Genomic DNA, 23,105 nt, shown 5'->3' with positions numbered 1-23,105 from the left:
TGTTACTTACAATAAGTAAATAAAATTGTTTTGTCATGTTATTATACGCGTAAAAATAGCTCATCCGTTCTCTTTATAAAGATCATCACATTTAAGAAAACTCAGTACATTTCGTCGGTAATTCCCCCACTTAGTGTATATCTATCAGTTTCCTAAATAATATCCAGCCGTGCAATTTTCCAATAATCTTTAACGGGTTGATTAGGAACTTCAGCCAGTGTTCGATAATTATAATATACTCATCGCGCTTGTCTACATCATTATGACGCCTTCTACTGAATTTTCGATAGATCTCTTAACAGGTCCCCGTGATAGCTTAATGGGTAATATACTGCGTACTAATTTTAGGGACACGTTCTGGTGACTATTCGAGTCCTGGCATAGACACACTTCGTTTGGTGGTAAGAGCCACCCGCCTGATAGAATGCCTAACGACCATACCGAACGTCAGACTCGAACAAGCAAGACTAGGATTTCGTAAATGACGATTTTGTTTACTTAGGGGCTAAACGAATGAGCAAGAAGCTCGATACTTACGCGACTCTGTTCTTCTTTCGAAACCCACACTTAAACTGCGAAGTCATCGTGGTCAGAATCAGTTCTCCCATTTTAGGGAACTCAACTTGAGTATAGACGAGTAAAAGGTCGTGAGAACGTTTGAACTTGTAATACTAACTGGACAAAACACCACATTAATTAAGTACTTTCGAAGGAGACTAACTGCGAGTATGTTTAACTTATGAACAAGGCCATTCATATGTTTCTCAATCCCCGTCCACAAATCTTGATATTCAGGATTTCGTTTATCCGTAATACTCTTCTTATCTTCCACAATTTCTTAAGCAGGGTGCTTTTTTCTATGAACGATCCACTGCATGGGTCGGCTAACGTCATACTACCAATGCCCGTGTAAGTCCACCCACAACTGGTGACTTTATCGCTCTTCTTTTTACGAATTAACTCAAAGGCGATTTACTAAAGTTTAAACTATTATTAACTGACACAGATAAGTTGGTTGAACCCCTAACGAGTAGTGGACAGCAATAATTTACGTTGATTTTATCTGTTATTATAGTTGAACAGCGATGATCATCGCTTAATTAGCAACGTGTAAAAGATATTCCGTCAAGGACAAACGTTTGTGCTAGGTAAATTACAGGCAACATTGGCGTATGTATTGACCGAATACACTTGATCGATCTACTTCTTCCACAGGGCTCAGCGTGAGCGTGTTTATTCAAATAAAACTGCGACCATGTTGATTTTTGGTCCACGTCAATCACAGATAGCATAATCATTGTCCTACAACTACTTATTTGGAATTGTGTCGATTCGGAGATTAAGGTGTTAAACGATGTATTTTGATATGTGCGCCAGTTTAAGTTGCAAAAATTACTCAGTAATCGGTGTAAGCGAACGCGGATCTAATGAAGGGAGATGTTAAATTGACCTCTTTAATGCACAGTCCGGATAAAATACACTTTTCTAATTTGATTAGATGTTTACATCACATTGAGACGCTAACTTAGTGTTAGAAGCAGTATTATATTTCGACCAAGACATCGGCAAATGAGGACTTATTTTACGAAAATTATTTTTGGTATGTGCAACAGAAAACACGAATAGAAAACCATTTACTCCATTTAATACGATCGACAAAAATCCTATGATTTTATGATCAGTCGAACGTATAGATACTATCAAAACAAAATGCTAGCACGAAATAGGTTTGTATTTTACGAAAAATATAAAACTGTAATCTTGCTTACGGCAATATTTTGATAAATTTGCATGCTAGTTTTTATAAGGAAAAAAGAGAAATTAGAAAAACTGATGAGGATTTGAGACTAACTCTCATATGATCACACTTCAAAAGAACTAAAAGGTTTAGCATAGAGAATACCGGACGGAAAACAACCATTACCCTTAAGGCAAAATACGTTTTTAAATCCAAGAAAACCATTGTATTGTATTTACAGTCATTCACATTAAAGAAGAAGTAGTTACATTGTATACACACCATACGTTAGAGGGCGGAACCTAAAAATTCACTTAGGGTATTAATCATAATAGCAAAAGTAATCACAATATCGATAATTACGCCAATGATAATATGGATGATGTGCGTCCACACTGTACAGTATAAAATACGTTAAATGATCGGTATTAATGTATTAATAAATTCTATTAGGCTAACTAGTGCTTCTATGTCGTTTTCGTCGGCTTTCACTCGAGTGCTCTTCGGCCCGTCGCCTCTCATGTCTGTTTGATCGGCCGTCTTCGCGTCTATCTTTATCCTTTTTGCCTTTGTGTTTCCCGGATTGTTTTACCTGCTCGTCCTGTCGGTCTGGCCGTGGCTCATCCCCATGTTCCTGAGACCTCTCTCTGCGGCCCTTTTTATGATCTCTTCTTCGGCCATCATCTCTTTCTTCGGGGTCATTATTACCGCTAGCCCGTCGACGCTTCTTTCGATTCTCTTTATCTTCCTCAACCCTCCCCCTGCGGCAATGACTTGGATTGGCCTCAACACTTGTGTCAGCTAAACTCTTTGACTTTGCCGACGCCCGTGGACTTCTGTCATGGTTCCAGGCATCCGTATTTTTAGAATTTTTCTTGTCCAAATTTTTACGACCGTTTTCCTCATCCTGGGTATCTTGATCATCTCCTAGATGTTTATTACGATATTTTCGTTCGTCTTCTTGCATGCTTCTTGAGTCCTTATAGCTTTCGTCCAGCCGTCGGTGATCCTCTCTACGATCGTCATGGCCATGTCGGCGGCTTCGTTCTTGTTCCTCGTTATCCAGGGTGTCTTTTCGGCTGCGGTCGTCTTTGCGGTCCTTTCTTCCAGTAGCATCTTCTCTTCGCCGATCATCGAACTGTCGATGGCCGGTTTTTTCATCGAAATCTCGGTCCTTGTTTTTATCGCGTTTATAAGCATGGCCGTTATGGTTACGATCAGCATTGCTTCGACCTTTCGGAGGCTTTTCTTGGTTGTTGATATCGACTTTTCCGTTTTTACTAACTGATTCTTTTTTTTTCTTGGCCGCGTTCTTTCGCCGGTCTCCATCGTCGCTGCTTGATGATGAAGTCGACGAAGAAGAAGAAGATGATGACGACGATGATGATGATGATGATGATGAGCTCGATGAATCGCTGGATGAAGAATCGTCAGAATCTGAAGAATCGCTGCTGTCACTAGAGGATGAACTTGAAGAGCTAGATGAGGAATTAGAAAATTCCTTGACAACAGGTGGCGGCTTCTTCGGCATAGTTTTTAGATGTTCGCGAAGATCATCGCTGCAATACACAAACATATTTAGCAAATTGTTATTGTTGCAATATAAATTAGTGGATTAATTAATAAAATTATTATATAATCAAAAGGTAAGTAATCGCCTGTAACACAGTACATGCATAAATGAACATAGATAGAGCAATTACTAGCTAGATCGATTAACTAAGAAACCTTTTGATACGCGTTAACAATCAGAAGCATGTTTAGGGCGTCTGTGTACAACTGGATGCGTCGTAGAATCGTGCTAAAAATATATAGTTATCTCCGAAAAGACTTGTCATGAGACCTAAGTTTAACTCACGTTAAGCCTCCAAGTCCAATAGAAGTGTAGAAATTTATTGCGAAGCGCGTGTTTTGTGGTGAATTCCTTGGAAAAAGGCCATCAAATACTTCTTGCAGTGTAGGATCTTTTACTCGTTCGTTTAGTTTCACCAACCCCATAAACTCCGCGAGCTCTTGGAATAGAATTTTGATAAAGATTCGCGACGACGAGTTGGTTGTTTCTTCACCGAGTTTGATAACACTTAACGCCTGCCACGGAATTGCATCACTGTGTAGGAGATTTGCGAAGAACTTCGCACAATTACGAAGTTTATTGGTGTCGAGCCGATGTACTGTCTCGTAAGCGTTAACAAAGATCTCACAGAAAGGTTCCATATATTCGCGTCTAATCATGCATAGCCGCTGGGCAACTAATGAGAAAAATTTCTCATATGTTCTCTGTTGAGCACAGCAATCCAGGACCATGTGACACATCTCAGGTATCTGTGCAGGTTTGATTTCGAGCTTAAGTAACTTGTGGACACATTCTTCGAAATTCAGTGAACTTTGTATTGTTAGAAAAATAGTCCGCCGTAAGGCAACCATGTTAGTTTCTGTCATGTCGACAATAGCATCCTCAGTCTTCGGTTGTTTTCCCTCATCATCTTCAGAGGATTCCGATGACGATTCGGACGAATCACTCCCTGAGCTGCTACTGCCACTATCACCTACGATCGATTTGTAGATGCCCTGATACTTCTCTTCGTTTTCTTCATAGAGGGGATCGAATTTAAAGATATTTAGTACATCTTGTCCGTCATTTACCTCTTCTAAGCTAAGCATATGCGTGAACTGGTCGGCTTCTTGGACAAGATCTAATTCTGGAATAACATGTGGATGATCTTTAAAACCTTCTTTACGAACCGCAGCCAAAACCTCAATCATATACTGGCACCGTTTATCGACAGCACCTTCGTGAAGTATATGGCGCAGACGCTCCATAATTGCCAGTACTCCACGCGGCGACACGTCCGTGAGCATCTGTCCCGCTTCTTTTAAAAAGGCAATGGCAACTTCAACCGAATCTTCTGTAGGCTTCTCAAGGAGTAGGGTAAGAATTTCAAGAACGATGACTTCGTGGGCCACTTGCTGATTAAACAGGTGAGCAAGAAATTTAACGCTCGACACGCACATAGTTTTATCATTCCGCCGGAATCCACGCTTAAATTGTAAGATTGTCCTTTTCATAATTAGTTCACCGGTCTGAGGAAATTTGGAGTTGATAACAGCCACAAGGGCTGCGTAGACATGAGTGAAAGTCGGTGAAAATGCCTGGGCCTGCATTATTGCCCGAGCTAGCACACCACGGCCACGGATTAAATTTTCACGGAAAAGCTCGAAAACGATCTCTTTTATGTTGGATACGTTTACTTTATTAACTAGACCGTTGATGCTTTTCTTGAGCGCCTCCCATGCGATCCTCTGGTACTCAATAGTTCCTTTATCCGTAACATTCTTTTGCATTTCCCGTAATTTCGCTGGTGGAATATACGCCCCACCTGTTCTTGTTAGCAGTGGGTCAACTGTTTTCTTTTTTGGGGGTTCCTCCGCTTGGGCCTGCAACGGAGCCCGAGCAGGAGCTAATGCCACCGGCGGTGGAGCCTGTACAATCTGGGACTTCAAACGGCGTCCCTTCGTTACATCGTGTTCATCCTCGCTACTGTCGTTGTCCATATCACTGACTGAACTTTGTCCGCTTTCACTTCGACGCTTCCGTTTGGAACCTTTTCCAGGCTTTGAGGCGGTCCGAGGGTGCTTCGCTTGGTTGGCACTATCCTGCTGATCAGGGGCATCGTTTTCTCTTTCACTGCTGCTATCGCGGTCCGTTGCGGTTGCTGAGCTGCGCCCGCTTTCACTTTGGCGCTGCCGACGAGGCGCTTTTGTAGTTTTTGTCGTACGCACATGTTTTCCTTGCGTGACGTTCTCTTGTTGAGCTGCAGTATCGTCCCCACTTTCACTACCGCTGGACGACGTATCTGTCACTATGCCTCGGACCTTCTTGCCCAGGGAGTGTGCTGGTTTTAATGGACTGCTTTCCTCGGCTGTTTCGTTGGTCCCACTGCTTTTAGCAGGTTGGTCTTGATCATTTCGATTAGATCTGTTTTTATCTTCGTTCTCTTCATCGCTGCCACTCATTTCAGCTGCCTGCAGTTGCAATGTATCTGGATGTTCTTCAGGAGGTCCAAAAGCTTTTGGCGATGGCGCAAGTGCTTGCGACGTAGCAATAGCTAAATTTTCTGTAAACAGTGGATAGATAACGTTAGACAGAAATAGACTAAGATAGTATGTGTATGTAGTCAATAGGAAGCGATGTGAGCTAATTGATCTTACTAGTATCATTAGCAATGTTGATATAAACACAGACTTGATGAAGAATACTGTGGGGTCACCAAATTTTGAAATACAAGGGTTATGTCAGCAATACATACCAGTCTTCGCTGCAACCGAATCCACCTTGCCCTGCTCTTTTTCATCTATACGTGTTTCGTCGTGTTTCTTCGTTTCAGATTTGAGTTCATGCGAGATCTTATCTTCACTACTTTCGCGTTCCTGCGAAGTCCCACGCCGACTGAGTGAAGTTTCGCGCGATGATGCAACCGAGCCTGTGCGCACACAAAGAATCTCTTCGCATCGGCCTCTATCGCGATCCGCAGCACGTTCTTCCGCGTACCTGTAAAATCAATAATAGTTCCACGATAATCAATATTGTTGTTGCTTTCGTCGTTCAAATTTTAACAAAATTCTTGCTTAGTATGATTTAAGCGGAGAAGTAATGCAATATTGGTGATGACTGCGTTTGTTCGCTGCGATTCTGTAGAAACCCAACAACTGGCGATTATAGGCATGCACTGCCGCGTTTAGAGGATCCTAAGCAAATAATAAACGAAAGTTGCCCTACACGTTTCAAATGATGTTAACATAGAAAGTCAGACTGATGAATGGGCATACATGCCTTAATCATCTGCTTTAAATAAACAGCACTGCAAGCCAACGCGTTCTGGACAATTCGAATGTAACAGGAGCACTAAGGATTACTAAGAACGTTTCATTTTTTTAACCTTTTTTAACGTAATCTCTAGAACAAAGCTCTTCATATCTGCCGAATAAATTTCAAGTAACCTCCATCCTCGAAAAGGCTTTTTTGATAACTAGCAATATGTTTTAATGAACCAGATTTGCCAGGGTGGTGAACGGCCACATTACAATTGCGCCATTTTCGAAATCAAATTCCCAATCGAGGCTATTGTTGTCGAGAAATGTCTGTCGTCCTGTCTTCTTGCAAGTATTCGCGATGTGGAATTATGCTTAAATATCCGGTATCTTCAACCCCATTTTTGATGCGACTAAAAATAATCGATGGAGATGATGCAAACATAAGCGGTTGGTTAGCCGAGGTCTCAGACTTTTGAAAGAATTTCATTGGCTATAAGGAACATGATAGGATCACTGACCGGCGATCACGTTCACGTGTAATCGTATCCCGGGAGTCGTCTCGCCGGCTTGAAGTACTCTCTACCGTTCCCTCACGAGCCGCACGCTCTGGAGTGGCACTCCGAGACGAATCGGAACTCGAGCCCCCTCCAGGGGCAGCCGCTGTCCCATCGCCTGCGCCACCTTCCTCATCGGCAGACGACGAAGACGAATCATGCCGCCTGTCCAGGGTATGCAAGTAATAAACGCGCATTGTGCCAATATTAGTAACATGTGAACGCACGTAAACGCCACTCGACGGGGTTTCTCAATTCGTTCTTCATATGCTATTTTTAATTTTACACTTTGAGAAAAAGATCTAATATTCCATTGTTTTTTCAACAAAAACAATTTTTCTTTATTAAAAAATAATAAATATATTTTCATGTAGCCTCTAAACGCTATCAAAAGAGTTTAGTAAAATAAAGATTCAAAAAAATGTATATTAAAACAACTCATAATAACAATACCATTAACAGTTGTTACTATTCTAGACAGTCGTAATTGCATTATTTACTATTTCATCATTATTTTTATCCGAAAAAGTAATTAAGCGCTTTTTTTGTATGGAAACCATGAATCCTGGCTATTGGTTGTATCTTGTATGGAGATTGTATCTAAGCATGTTAAAACGGGATTCTCTTCAATTAAAATGGTACTTAAAGAGTCTTGATATTTAATAGTTATGAAATAAAATAAGGTAATAAATTAACAGGTATTTTCAAAATTAAAAAAATAAACAGTCTGTCTAACGACTAACACCTATCTATGTCAAATTTACAATTTGCATAACTGTTGTGCAGTCCGTAACAGACAACTGAATTCTAACTAACGGTTCTGGTTTGCGCTTCAAACAGAGATTTTACTATCTGAAACCGTGTGATGACAACGGATGCACAGATAACCAAAAAAGTAAAAACTTTAGGCAGAAATCGCCTCGGTACATCGCAGCTCCGGAACAACACTGTCTGATAACATCTGTCTCGATCCCTTTTTGCGAGTGCTGCGATTGTTTCAAAGACCCTGTTAGAATATGCATAAAATTGATGTGACATGAACCAGTCTAATCCCAGACGGCAATTTCTTTACAAGAAAGCGATCGTTTCTTTGAACGTTTTTGCCGTCTTCGCTGAAACGCTATTACCATGTGTACTTAGGCGATCTGTCTAGTTTAACATGCAATTTGAAGCTTTCAATTTTGCCCCACAAGGGCAATCAAATAAACATAATTCCATAATGGAATTAGATCGAACAACGCCGGTATCAGTTTTGAGTCAGAAAAACGTGTTTTGCTTTGACGGACTGAAAATGCGCATAAAAAGATTATTTATAAAATGGTAATCCAAAACGATTTTGTTCTTCTATTGCTTCTATAAAAGCTCGTTTGAATCATCGTACCTACCTTTTCGGCATCCTGCACGACACGTTACAATGAGCTGAGCGCGAATTTTAAGCTTGACTCTTCTTTCACACCTCATACAACACCACGAAGCAAGACACGTTCACGCACATAAACAAACAAACCAGCTAAAGAAGGGGTTTAGTTTCAAGGGTGTTTACCTCCGCAAAGTAAAGCGGCCCGCCAAATGCGAAACACCAAATCGCCGCAGACGACCGTATCGTCATTGACATATTTAACTAAATCTTCCACCAACTTTAAGTGCAAACATAGCCTATCGTATGCCCTTAATGTAGTATTTTCTTGCAAAGTTAGAGTATAGAGACGGGCACTGCGTAAATAGGTGTTGACGACTTTGGAGAGGATGCTGGCGGAGCCATTATCTGTAACTATGTACAACGGCAGGTTCCGAACAATGGTGTCTAAATATAACAGCTAATTCAAATTTGTGCACTCACTGAGCATAGCTGTGTAAGCTTTCTTTCAATTCAACTGGTTGATTAAAGTCAATATCAATGAATAGAAAGGTAAGGACAGAAAAGGAAATACAAGCTTAGGTGAGACGAAGACCAGACGGTAAGCAGTAAATCCTGGTGTCGTTCTGTACTTAGTGTTTATATTTTTGCTCTAGTGGAGGAGTTTCGATTATCGGAAGCACTCAACATTGCTAATTATTCGTGTTTCCCGCGTGTGGAAGTTTGACAGCCCCAGTAATAATTGACGAGGATTGAGCAATTGTTGTGGTGCAGAACGTTCCGCCCTGAGAGGTATCAAAGTGCTCATAGGGATTATAAATGAAAAGGCGAACAAACAGCAGCCCGTGTAAGCAACTGTTGGTACACGTTTATTGCTTAGTTCATTATTATTTATTATAACAAACAGTGCTTTTGATTGAAGAATATGTGTGTAATGATTATAAATATCTCTCCGCTAACTGGCATCTGTGACGTACGCGTATATAGACCGACCACATTAGCCTCTATAATATGATACAGAGTATTTGACTGCAATTCCAGCCATATACATCCGATGCAGAAAAATATACTTTTTATTTGAAACCCTGTGACAAATGTACGGTGTGCTTTGCAACTAAGTGGACTGACTTAGGTTGTCATATTTATAAAACCCTTAATAGCATGATAAACTCAGTGATAAATCAAGGATTGCTGGTGCGAGTCCTGCCGTACGACAAATATCCAGCCATCATGTGTCAAATAGTTTATCTCATGATTCTATCGTCGTTAAGTTCGCAAGCAGAGAGCCATTTTCGACTCAATTTAGTATCGATCTGCTTTAGGATTTTCGACAATTTTCTCTTTAAGTACGGAGAAGGACGGTGATATGCCAAGCACGATAGATCGACATCGTACTATTAACAATAACAGTGTTTAAGTGAATCGTTTCTCCACCTTTTGCAAAAATTACAGCTTATGATATATACGTGTGATTTTAGCTTGCACTACTTCTGTTGCTATCACAACAGAGCTCATTAAAGACATTTTTTTTTCACATTCAATACTTCTTGAATTGCAGGGGCAAATGGAAGGCCGCGCTAGTCGCAGTCAGACAAGTGCAGCTGAACGTGAAGCAAAGGAGACCAAGGCTCTTTCCGCAGTGAGCACTCGATCAGAGAAAAAGGATGCCGATGTTACAAAAGAAAAGGTTGAAATACCTGTTAGAATTCGAAGACGAGTCGAGCAGGAGTACGTTAAAATTCGCAATGCTCACAAAGAGAAAAGGACTCGTCAAATTATTGTGAGTGACTCACTCATTAATCCACTGTTAATGCATCTATTGATTTTTTTCTAACAACCAGCAAAACCCATACTTTATTCAGCTGCATGAATGTGGCTGTCCCACGTTGTTTCTTCCCTTTATCATCAGGCTAATTGATTACTATAATCTGCTATATTTCGATATCAATATATGAATTCAGGAAAAATACACCGACAATCGCCGTTACGTTCGTGAAACGTTAGAGGCGACTCGTGCATCACGGAAGTACGGAGTCAAGCCACAGTCAATTTTTCCTGAAATGCCGGTCCAAGGAAAACTCGTCAAAAAGGTTGCTGTGGAGATACACGGCGGAGGTTCGGGGGCAGGCGGCGCAAAGCAGGCGGTCCCTTGTAAGCTTATGACCGCGGTACAAGCAATTCCTACAATGTACACCTGGGCTCCTACGCAACAGAATTTCCTCGTTGAGGATGAAACAGTTCTGCACAATATACCTTATATGGGTGATGATCAGGATGACAGTTTTATCGAGGAGTTGATAAACAATTATGATGGAAAAATTCATGGTGACAATGATCGGAAGAACACGGTCAATGACGAACGTCTTATCGAACTTGTGAACGCCCTCATGAAATATGAGGATGTTTCAACGATGTACACGCAGAAAGGTGATCTATCAATATGATTTTTACAGTAAATTTTATATTCTTATGCAAACATCTTTTATCGACTGTCGCCAGAATAGTAATCTCGTTAAAATAGTTGATATAAAAAGTTAGCCAATACTTGCAGCTAGTGATAAAGTTATATGCTTCTACGAACTTCTCGAAGAGATGGGATAATATACGAACACTTTGTATTTAACTTATTAACATTAAAAAACAACAGAAAACATAGCACAGTTTGAACAACGACGTAAACAAATATCATTATGATATTTGAATATGTCTAAATTGCACCATCTGTTGCAGTGCTATTTCACTGTGGCTAAACCGGACTCGTTTTCAGAGTTGGAAGACAATCTTTCAGACCCGCCGGAATACCTTTTTGCATGTGTGCACGCAGTCTTTCCATCATTAGCCGGATCTCCACATGATCTGCTCGAGAAGTATCGCCAGCTGACGGGTAAAGGCCCGAAGGTGCCTGTTGGTCAATGTACGCCAAACATCGATGGGCCGCACGCGCTTTCTGTTCCTCGTGAACAAAGCATGCATTCATTCAAGGCGCTTTTCTGCCGCAGGTGCTACAAATACGATTGTTTCCTGCACTGTAAGTCTTCGGAAGGTGTGTGTGAGTCGTGTGGACGAACGGTTTGTATGCGCTGAGAGGATTCTCACGACTATCAGGCAACCCAGCAAAATACAAAAAAAAACTGGTTTTTGAGATCACTAGGTACGTCAGGTAGTATGGACCGATGTTGGAAGGACTTAAGCAAAAATTCATTATCGATCAATCAGCTTGAAGGTATACTTTGGCATTTGTCAAAGGATCTCTATCGAAAATATGAGCCGTTCTATGAAATCGATTACAAACGCTTTAATTTATAGTGTCTGCTTCGTCTAAAATTAGCTAATTAGGAAGGTGTAGGCGCCATTGCTACGTCAGTTCGTTCTAACAGGTGCTTGAGTGATGGGCTGAATGCGATGTGTTGTGTGATGATTTTTTTAAATTTCATAGGTATATGCATAAATTTGAATCAATATATATTCTACAAACATATGAATATGATGAGTGGAGCAATGTAACAGTGATATACAGGAAGAGGTCATTATGACTTCCTTGCTACACATGGCTTTGCCACGCTTACTGGAGGGTCACTGCTACTATTGGTATCATTGCATATGATCCATTGGTATTGTTTTTAAATGAAGCTAGAATTGCTATTGTGATCTATAGTTCCACTTTTTACCCTCAGTATTCCCTTAACGCGTGCTGAACACTCTAACGACTAATGATATCATTCATACTGCACAAATTTTCCATAAAGCATTATTACCTTCAACGTTCAGCCGAATTAAAAAACGTTCTTGAGGTCAATGAAATAGAAACCATTTATTAAGTAAACAAAATATGTATTTACTGAAATTCTTAGACGTTGCTTATGCGGTTATTTCTGTTTTTTAGCTCAAGGCTCAGTCCCACAGCATAAACGCCGGTACTACGATATGAAGGTGGATAGCGAAGCTTGTGGAGATAAATGTTATCTGCATCTTAGTCAGGTTAAGGAGGAGCGCGCTAAAGAGGCAAAAGAGGCTAAAGAAGCCCGTGAAGCGAGAGAGAAACAGTGGGGTTCTGCAGGGGCAGGCGTAGCGGCAACCGGTATAAATGGCCCGGGATCCGAAACAGCAGAGGACGCCATTAGGGTTGAAGAGGTCGGTCAGGTCGAACCAGGAGCTTCTGGAATGACAGCGAATGATCACCATCATCACCATCATCACGCTGATAGCGGTAATGAGGGCAGCGACGATAGCAACGATGGCCATACAACTCGTGATGGGCTCGGTCATGCGAGGCAGAAGGTCACCGTTAATTCGCTAGCTAGTGAGTATTCATAAATATACATCTATAAATACGTGACAGCAAAGTATTTAAACGAATTATATGTATGATAAAAAAAAGTAGAATATCTGTACGTGCGTTAGGACCGAGAGACTGCTAACGACTGCAGAGTTGAGCTGTTAAATACGGCTACTGCTGAGGGCTAGTTCTAAAGGTCAAGCGCATTCTGATTCTCGAACATCGTCCTCACAAAACGTGCGTCTCCGAGTCATGATCAATACTGAGTTGTTGCTAAGGCCGGCTTGTGCAGATATTGTCGTTCGTTTAATTGATGACCTCAGTACAAAGAAGCACTAAAAGGGTGTCACTTAAAAAAAAAATTGTGTGTTTAAGAATTTTTTTGTGCTTATGTTTTGGCGCAGCCAATATCAAAATTGGCACACATGATTGATTGAATTTCTAATCTTGTTTTATTGATTTACGTTACATCTTGTGTGGAAGCAATTAGATGCATTTGGTTTTACTATATTATGTATCTCAGTGTGCGTGTGTGTGAGGGTCAGATTTTTAGATTTGCGCTTAGTAAAACTGATTTCGATCAAAGGTAAAATGATGGTTTCTTAATCTGTAAAATCAAAACGGGGCCGTTAAGAAGGTTGTCTATGATTTTTGTCTATGTATTTTGTCTATTGCAAATAATCACTTTTTAGTACACTCCTTAAACTAGATTTCAAAGAATGTCAGAGTCGAAGTGCACTTCGTACGAAATGTTTTATAGTCCTGAATACATAAAATCGTGATTACAAAATGTATCTGAAAGGATAGGAGCCACATATCTGAAATAGCGTAAATTCTGAGCTAACACTATTGTAGCTATCATTAAATTTATTGTGTCCTAAATAACAGTTTTAAGCCTAACAGGTATTTTTCTTCCTTTCCCCAAAACTATCGCTCGCTTGTGCACGTACATTTTTCATTAGATGTACGCCGAACCTATTCAGTTTCTCATATTATGTACATGTGTGTATTGGCATTATCATGACCATGATCACGACTATTAACCAATTAACACCATCACCACGAACAACGATCTTCTACATGGATCTCCAAACAAGCAGAGCGGCAGTATCCGTCTACAAACAGACGGAAGTCACCTCGTTCCGCCAACGTGTTCTCGTACTCAGGTAGTTACTGTATCCGCCATTAGTCAGTCAGCCAATTGGCAAGCGAACAGTGCTCGCTCATAAAGAGGGGAAAAGCAAACGAAAAAAAGCCTATAATGAGAAATCTGTAACAGTCAAATCACGGAATGGGCAGTAGCAGCATCATCCAGCATCTCATGCTTCTGAGCTGATAAGTAAGCTCTCAGTGACCCTGTGCATAGTAGTGAGTAGACGCCTTCCCAGCACGTTCGGGATCAAAATCGAAATTCATAACGCTATATCGCCGCCGTTATAATCATCGTGGAATTAAGAGTGAATAAACAGCTTGCAGAGACTGTCGAACACTTGAAATGGAGTAGAAATGGAGTACTCAGCTGACAGTCCTGAAGCCCCCGAGTGGTTGTACCGCCTCTGCCTGCTTTTCCCCCGTCTCTTTGAGCTTTTTTCTTTTTTTGATTTTTTAATAGCTCATTCGTACTCTAAGCATCGATCCGCAGTTGTAAGTAAGTCCAACTCGCGTAAACCGGCAGATCAATGAGCGATCTATTATACTATGCCATGGACGCACCCATACTGCAACGCACTGTACTGGAAATCGCCGACTGTTGCCGAAATGGCTTCAACATGAACTGGAAAGCCATCCACCCTAGAGACCAGCCTGTTGTGTCATTTTGGTCTAGGTTTTGCTTTCACTTAGTAATATTTCCATAGCCTCGATTACCGCTGCAGTTGCAATAGTCGTTCCGTTCTTGGTTTCTTAGCGTTCAGTCTTCGTCCCCTTTTTGTGTTATGAATACCGTGAAATGTTAGACCAATGCCTGCCCGTTATTGCTTACGTCGAATTAAATATATAGTAATAAATACGATGAGAACCATTTAGAATTAACACTTTAACTATGATGCAAGTAAAAGACACTGTTTTCATTGTCAGATCCTGAATTACGCTACTTTTTGTAATTATGTTGACGCATTTCATGTGTCTTAGTTGTACTGTTAGGATTCGATGGATGCAAAAGCTTCTTTCGAGTTCTTGCGCTGAACTCTCGATGACAACTGCTGAACCTTGTGAAGCAAATGCTTCTTGTTTGTTAGCGACAGCGTCGACACGTGCAAGATTTGTTTGTTGTGTTTGATCAATGTGAACTATTTTGACTTCGGCAGGTCGTTCATCATTAATGATTGAGCACCACTAGTTTCGTTTGAAAAAGAAACAAAGGTGGATGACCTCGCAATAGGAGTAAACTGTCAAAAAGACCTCAAAGACATTTTGCATCAATCTGATTAGATGTCTTATAAATTAAGCCCAGCTAAACGCAGTAATATATATCGTTTAAGCAAATCCGTGAAAAATCTTGTACTGCACATTGTTACTGCTAACCACATAAAACGTAAATTCAACCTAGATATAGCATCTAACATCTTGATATCGACTGTCTTTCTTAATAGTAATCCATTGTGTATTTCAGCTGAATCGGAGCGTGCCAAACAATCACCATCATCACCACAAAGTGAGCTTAGTGCTCGAGAATCATCGGAGGTTTGGAGTCCCGCCGAACAGTCATTGTTTCGGGTGCTTTCAAAACCATTCTATAAGAACTTTTGCGCTATGGCCGCAATTATGGTAACGAAGACCTGTGCACAGGTGTACACGTTTGCTCAAAACGAGGTTCGTGCGAATTTTTCATCATTTGCAGCACATGCGCGTAAACGCACTAACAGGCTATAACTTATAATAAAATATAACAATAAAAAGTAGATAAAACCTCACCAAAAATTATTGATTTGATAATTTGTTTCTTTCCATCACATTCTGTAAAACTTCAAGAAATCTAAAATTGTCGATTATACATACTTGATATCATAAAAAGCTTACGTCATTGGTTTTCGTAAACTTCATCCTGACTTGCGCACAACTCTGTCTAAGTGTCAGTGTTTTTATTGATGTGGAAGCAGCCGGTGGACGTGGCGCCCCCACCCGAGGACGCGGATGACGACAGTCGGCGGTCGAAAAAGAAGAAAAAGCACAAGATGTGGTCGACCCACTCGCGGAAGTTCGCGGTCAAAAACGCGGCGGGTCCCGGCCTGGCGTGTCAGTACTCGCCCTGCCATCATCCTGGACAGCCATGCGACACCACCTGCCCATGTGTTCAGTTAAGAAATTTCTGCGAAAAATTTTGCCACTGCAGCCCGGACTGCTTACATAGGTTGGTATTTGGGACTGTTGTTTAACACAACGAGGTGGCCGGCGAAGTTGGATATTGTTAGTGTTGTAGAGCTGGCTTACAGGGAAAATATTTATCAGCTTGTTAATAATTTTTATAGGTATTTATAGATGTAAAATTATTTTCACCTTTATCCTATTAATACTATGTAATTAACAAGTAAAGCAGCTAGTATAGAGAAGGTGATTCGAGGCCAAATAGCTGTATTTATTAATTGTTCAATTTGACAGATTCCCTGGCTGTCGTTGCAAGGCCCAGTGTAACACGAAACAGTGTCCATGCTACCTAGCTGTACGAGAATGTGATCCTGACCTGTGTCAGGCTTGTGGAGCGGACCAACTTCAGGTAAAACACTGCGTGCTCAAATTAGTGCAATATCCGAAGTGAACCAGAAGTAGGCAAACGTTGTCTTTTTCGCAACAACGAATACGGTTGTGTACATCTATTTTATTAGAAAATTCTTCACTGGCGGCATTAATATGTATTTTTGTAGTTGCGATTGTAGTAAAGTGTTAGCTGTATTATCAACTTCCTTCATTAATTAATTTTATTAGCTAATTAGATATAATGATCTGGTAAATCATTACATTTCAGTCGTAGAGATGAGCGTATAGATTAAGTAATATTACTAATAATCTTATTTTTAGGTGTCGAATATAACCTGTAAGAACGTTTGTTTACAACGTGGACTGCGAAAGCATCTGTTAATGGCTCCAAGTGATATTGCAGGCTGGGGCATCTTTCTCAAAGATGCAGCCGCTAAGAACGAGTTCATATCCGAATACTGTGGAGAGGTCGGTTTTTTTTATTCTTCTGTATGCAGCCCATTTGATGTACGTTTGTATACGCTTCATTTCCAGAAATTAAATTGCATAAGCAATTGGAAACAATATACATATATTGAAATGTTAAGCAATACTCTTTTTTGGAATTTGCTTGTAGATCATTTCCCAGGACGAAGCGGATCGCCGTGGTAAGGTGTACGACAAGTACATGTGTTCATTCCTCTTCAACCTGAACTCCGATTACGTCGTCGATGCAACGCGTAAAGGCAACAAAATTCGTTTTGCAAATCATTCGATTCAACCGAACTGCTATGCCAAGGTTCTGATGGTTAACGGAGACCATCGCATCGGTATTTTCGCTAATAGAAATATCCTTCCTGGCGAGGAACTCTTCTTTGATTATCGGTATTACAGATTTATAAAATTATGCAAAACATGACTTCATACTATAGCTCGTTTACGTCCTTATCGGATTACCTGGGGCATGTATTATATAGAGAATTTGGGATATTAGGTTTGCGTACCTTTTTTTTTGTTCGATGCCATTGTACATACGCAGTAGTCGTCTTAATTAAGGCGTTTCAAACAACGTGCTTCTAAAAAGTAGACATTTTATATAACGCACGCATTTATTTCGTTAATCGAGAACGGCAATGAGAATCTGCAGGTGCGCGGGCATTGTTTTCCGACAGGCAACACTAATTATAGTGGCAGCTTTCATATATTTCATCAAGCTTTTTTTAATATTCAATTTTCGTCATGTATGTTTCTTGTATTTCAGATATGGACCAACGGAGCAATTGAAGTTCGTCGGCATAGAGCGTGAGATCGAGTATCTTTGATACTAGTAATTTCGTTCGTTAAATCCACTGCACGTTTCTCCGTCTTCCATCTTCGCATTTTGGAACTCTTGAAAGGGGGTCAAGAACAGGAATAACACTATAGTTATCACTATGAGTGTGGGTATATAGAAAAAAACATTGGTCTAATTCAGTTTATGTATATTGCCCTTACAAATTTTCTAAAGTCGCCGGAAAATGATTCTCTGATGTTTATAATAACGGCGGCGTGTACAGCAATAACGTAATCGTTTGTTGTTAGAAATCGTATTTAGCTTTTTTGTAGATTTTTTACTATTGATACATAGCTTTCGAGTGTATGTATAGTACAAGTACCAGATGTGGTCGGAAAATGTACATAATTAATAAAAGTAGAGCAATTAGATTTAATTGCCTTGGTTTCTTACTTCAGCTACTATCAGCTAAGGTGTAGATCATCAAAGTCCCTTCATAGAATGATCTCATCAAATCTGACGCCCTAATTTCAATTTATATTCGGTGAAGACAGTTAGGAATGCAGCGTTTTAAAGTTGTAATCCACTTATCAATATTATATAAACTAGACCTTATAGGTCGATCATGAATAATGCAGTCCCTGTTTTTTTAGCGCTCAGTTATTACACGAGTTACTTGTTTTTAACTTACATTTTACTTATAACAACTGGCACATCCATGCCACCTGTGATGGCTTTCTGCGCCTTGGTCTCCTCGGTCGCATATACTACTGTACATTCCATAGAAAAATAAAATAAGGCCTTTCCGGCTTTTTAAATAGGTAAGTGACGACCAATCAATAATCTGTAGAATGTTTTAAAGGAAGGCCGATTTTTACCTACTTCTATTATGCATTGTGGTAACAATATGTATCAATCGATTACGGACTCGCCTTAGAAGATTCAATCCATTTGGACTGGTGATTTTAAGGGCCGCTTGGTTTAGGTAGTCAACACGCATCCTGTGAGTGCGTTGCCATAGTAACAGTAGCTAAGGAGCATACACCCTTTCTGATTCAAACTATAACATTAGCAAGAACTATCATTAAATAACTAGGAAGATAAGGAACTGAGAAAAGTGGGCATTATTACTTAGATTATCAGCTGGTTGTATCTTGTTTCATAAATTTATTGGAGAAACTCGAAATAAATAAATCAAGACCCACTTTGATTAGATTCCTGATAATATGTGATGTTACACCCAGAAACTGGTGACTTGTTCACATAATAATAATAACTAGATAAATATAATAAATATAATATGCTGACTCAGAAAAAACCCAATCTTAATTGTCTCTACTGATGCTCTTATGCATTTCATCCCGAAAGAATTAGATGCATTCATTATAGGCATTGTGACGAAGATGTATGAAGCGAACGTTAGCTTTGGGAAGTCCTATAGATAATATACTGTAAATATGGCGCCAACACTGAAGTCCGTCTGACTGATTACATAAAGGCTAAGCGTTGGATGCCTTAAAATGTTAACTATAATCTACTCAGCTGCATGATTCGTTTTAAAAAAAAAATAGGGAACAGAACTATACCACTTTCCTTACAAGAGTTTATAATTGACAGGGTTATCATAGGTAGTTTACATTTTTAGATCACCCAAATCCTAATATCTGTAGTAAACAGATCAGATAAGCAGATAAAATGGGTAACTATTTTATTTCTCTTGGCTATAAAGGTCCGAATACTATGTCAAATGATCGTGCTAGTTCGATTTACTGTTTTTTTTGTTACGTAACTCTGAGGTAATATTATAATCGTTATCTTGCTACTAACTAGCATTGATCCTTAGATTTTCTGATCCTGAGGTCCTTAGATAATCTGAAGACACCGGTATTTACTGTAGCTAGGAATTACAAACACTTAATGTGTATTTCGCGCAATCTCCGATCATGAAAATTTATACGCCTAATTGTCCCATACACAAGATTATATATATCCATATGGACCCAAATGTGCATATAAAAATGTCATATATCTAACTTATTTTACTGAAGATTTGAATAAATATAAAAGAGGTAATTTAAGCGCAATTAACGAGCGTGACGATACTAAGCAGAGAAAACTAAACTAGATTAACGGGACATTATTGTCGACAAAACCAGCCTTTAAGGATACCAAGTTTATTGATATTAGTTGCTAGGAAGATCGCATTCGTCTCGACAAGTATAGTAAAACCTATTTTATATGTTAGAATCCTGACGATCACGAAATTGCAAGTTACCAATTTGCGTGTGCTCTACCGGAAAATCTTAAAAAACATTCGTGGATTGAGTACGCACCTGCGCCAAATCGCTCGATTCAAAAAGAGACTTCTCTCAATTGCCATCAGCCTTCAACCTGGTGGCAGGACTACCGCTTCGAAGAGCATTATCTCGACAAAACGTCTTCGAAACAAGAATGGTGCTCGCCTCCGGCATTCCCAATTATAAAAGATTTCCTTACATAGGTATTAAGGTGCAAATCCGAGAGGTGTTCCGTAGTACTAAAGCACGCGCCCGGTGCAATTGCAGTAAGTCATCGAGTAAAGGCAGAAGCCGAAGACGTGCAAGCAACGAGGGCGTAATGCTAGAAAAAAAGCTAGAAGAAATAACTGTTATGCAGTGGAATATAGAGAGAACAGCCAGAGTATTATCACTGCCGCCGCCTTCTGCTTTAAGTACTAAGAGACCTTCAAGTCAAAGTCCTCCAAGCTGCCTAATTTTTAGGCTACCCACTCACCCGCGCGCTTATGCACCAGGGGAAACCGTTCTAGTGGCGCGGTACTTCATAAGCAAAAATTAGGGGATGTCAGCGTGACATTTGAACGAGGATGATTTCGTGGCCGAGGGTCACATGAGAAATTGGTGGCGATCTGAACACGAGAACTGAGAAACGGGGCGGCCCCCGTACGCGTACATTGCTTGATCTACTCATTCATTTCGAATACCGCCTACTACCCGTTACTAACATGCCTACGTTTGAGAATTATCTGGGGAGAACTTAGTTTTATAAGCAAGAATGCACCTACAAAAAAAGAGTGTGTAAAAAGAAAACGCACAAGCGCTTACTGCCTTAATAGTCACACAGGGCCATTCCACTAATCGTGCTCTCCTACGTGCTTCTCCTAGTGTATAAAGTAAACAAACATCCGTGATGTGCGAAATGTTCCAGGCGAAATTCTTTGTTTGACGTGTTGCGCTCCCTGAAGCAGCTTCAGCCTGACACAGCGGCGGAAATGGACTTGACCCCCAATGAACACTTAAATGGAGCTCACTGCAGGGCGAATCTATTTAAAGCGTGCTCACGATTTGGCGCGATGCCCTTTTTAACGTCAAACCCACACGATATCTGACAAGGTTTCATCCTTACGGCATGTGACACGCAATTTCAGGAGGTGCATCATGTCGTCGATCAAAGCATTTGCTTTTCGAGGTGTTCGTGTATTTTGAATCGGCAATCGATATGGCGCTCCGATACAATATTCTAGTAAAGCTCGCATAATGCGGAGTCCATTAAGCCTTATTGCATTTGATCGAAGCAATCGAAAGCTCTGTTAACGTGGATGATAGAATGATCCAACTCGAACCGTTCGTCCAATAAACGGGCGTTACACAGGATGATAACCTGAATCTGTTGTTTTGTCCATTTCTGCTGAATGATCTTCCCTTCATGTTCTAGATCCATCAGAGCACGTAAAACTACCGCTTTATGCCGATTATCACCTTTTAAAGGAGTCGGCTCATATCTATCAAGCTCGCACCGAGGTTTTATATGTACGTGAATAGAGAACTAGTCATTGATATGGACGAAACGGAGCCCGTCTTGTTTTATAGGCACGTTTCATGTAGGTAGAACGGCCTTGAAATAACAACATCGAACACTCGGGTGTGATCTTACCTACAAACGGTTAGGCCTTCCCAGAACACCATGAACAACGAGCAATAATGATAAGTGTGAGTCTATAAATTTTCTCTAGACTTTTTATATGAACGAATTTCAAACAGAAATGGTTCTGGCTATTTTCTAGTAAACTGAGGTAGCGTGGAAATAACCCTCGTCGGTGGGACTCGAATATCATACTGAATTAAAACTGTGTTCGTAGAGCGCGGAACGGCACGGAAAACCATGGAACTGAAGCGCGCACCATTGATCAGATACATCTAGTACCTTATAAGCGACATATCGTTATTCTAGAGGATTTGGGACGCAGATTCAAACTTTTCGCCATCTCGTGTTATTTAGAGTTTATCAGTGCATGGAGGAGAAAAATGGTGGAGATCGGTCCAGACTTTTCTAAAGAAAAGACGAATAGAACCCACTGTCACATGAGTTTCACCGCATTTTATGTAGTGCACTGGGTTTTCATTTATTAGACACTACGTGTGTCTGTACAAAATGTGGCGGAATCTGTCTTACGCGGTGTGCGGTATTTTCGTTGAGCAGTTCCTTTTATCGGCCAGATCAATTTAAATTTTTTTTAGTGTTAGCTTCTTGTAACACAATTGTATGTTTGTATATATACAATAAATAGGATACTTGATCAATACATAATAAATACAATACTTCTTGTTAAGTTCATTTGGAGTGCAAGTTACTTTGCCATAATATCAGGTTTCATATCCAGTCAAATTTATGTATAACCGTCCCTAAAATTAATAATTCACAAGTTTCATTAGATACCTGATAGATAGAAAAGGAATTGAGCTAATCTCGATAAAGTTAATATGACATCACATTCAACCAGACCTCACTGAGCAGTAATGACGTGCTTATTCATCTTGGTTGAGAAACAGTGCCACGCTAAAGTAAAATGTTTGCTTACAATTGCCATTTTTTGGCCATTGTGCAGAGGAGGCTCGATGCGGTTGATATGAGCCATCAAAAAAAAGAGACCCATGTTGTTCTTTTAAATCTAGGCTTATTTCCCGAAGATACCAGATCACCACTGTGTTTAGTTCTCTGTTAAATTAAGCTGTTCCATTTCATTACAATTTATTGGCCGTGCTCGTAGCCAACTTCGGATACATCTAAGATACACTGTAGTTTAAGCACTAGATAGTGGGTGTGTAGCCAATAAAATATTTGAAGAAAAATATTCTTGAAACAAATACTTTTCGCCAGAAGTGTATCTAGTAAAACACTACCCAAACGCTTACATGTCCCTAGATGTACATTTGGTTTGATAGTGACTCTATAAGGCTTCAGTTTTTCTCGGATATATTCGTTAAATGTACATGCCCACATCGCGCTTTATTCGTTGGCACTCCTTGTTATAGCCGATGAAACTTCATGTCCCGATACATGCGGGTGACCCTCGAATAACTGTTTATATATATATATATATGAAGTGAATGATTTTTGATTCATTTGATATACCCAATTGAACTATT

The 23,105-nt window shown here is 40.1% G+C and overlaps 2 protein-coding genes across 14 annotated transcripts; one reads left to right on the top strand and one right to left on the bottom strand.

Moving 5' to 3' along the window:
- Positions 1–1,937: 1,937 nt before the first annotated feature.
- On the bottom strand, positions 1,938–8,638 carry ncm (pre-mRNA-splicing factor nucampholin). Of its 2 annotated transcripts, none has more exons than XM_022807003.2 (5): positions 8,490–8,638; positions 7,069–7,269; positions 6,046–6,287; positions 3,597–5,853; positions 1,938–3,297 (listed from the first exon to the last, which is right to left on the bottom strand). In XM_022807003.2, the coding sequence occupies exons 1-5, from the start codon at positions 8,498–8,500 to the stop codon at positions 2,193–2,195; spliced, it is 3,816 nt and encodes a 1,271-aa protein (XP_022662738.1). In that variant the 5' UTR covers positions 8,501–8,638; the 3' UTR covers positions 1,938–2,192. The 2 variants fall into 2 exon arrangements, with proteins under 2 accessions (XP_022662738.1, XP_022662737.1); XM_022807002.2 differs by having other exon boundaries at positions 8,486–8,623.
- A 177-nt stretch (positions 8,639–8,815) lies between these two features.
- E(z) (histone-lysine N-methyltransferase E(z)) lies at positions 8,816–18,118 on the top strand. Of its 12 annotated transcripts, none has more exons than XM_022808269.2 (12): positions 8,816–8,957; positions 9,118–9,308; positions 10,020–10,241; positions 10,423–10,888; positions 11,229–11,504; positions 12,345–12,761; positions 15,349–15,548; positions 15,836–16,086; positions 16,335–16,449; positions 16,752–16,898; positions 17,047–17,294; positions 17,671–18,118. In XM_022808269.2, the coding sequence occupies exons 3-12, from the start codon at positions 10,026–10,028 to the stop codon at positions 17,729–17,731; spliced, it is 2,397 nt and encodes a 798-aa protein (XP_022664004.1). In that variant the 5' UTR covers positions 8,816–8,957; positions 9,118–9,308; positions 10,020–10,025; the 3' UTR covers positions 17,732–18,118. The 12 variants fall into 12 exon arrangements, with proteins under 12 accessions (XP_022664004.1, XP_086845661.1, XP_086845666.1 ...); XM_086989535.1 differs by having other exon boundaries at positions 8,820–8,957; positions 9,098–9,308; XM_086989540.1 differs by having other exon boundaries at positions 8,820–8,957; positions 9,098–9,318.
- Positions 18,119–23,105: the final 4,987 nt, after the last annotated feature.

This window comes from Varroa destructor, unplaced genomic scaffold (genome assembly GCF_002443255.2).
Source record: "Varroa destructor unplaced genomic scaffold, Vdes_3.0 BEIS01000005.1, whole genome shotgun sequence".
Lineage (NCBI taxonomy): Eukaryota > Metazoa > Arthropoda > Arachnida > Mesostigmata > Varroidae > Varroa > Varroa destructor.
Note: the sequence above shows the minus strand (reverse complement) of the source record. Positions and strands in the feature narration are given on the sequence as shown.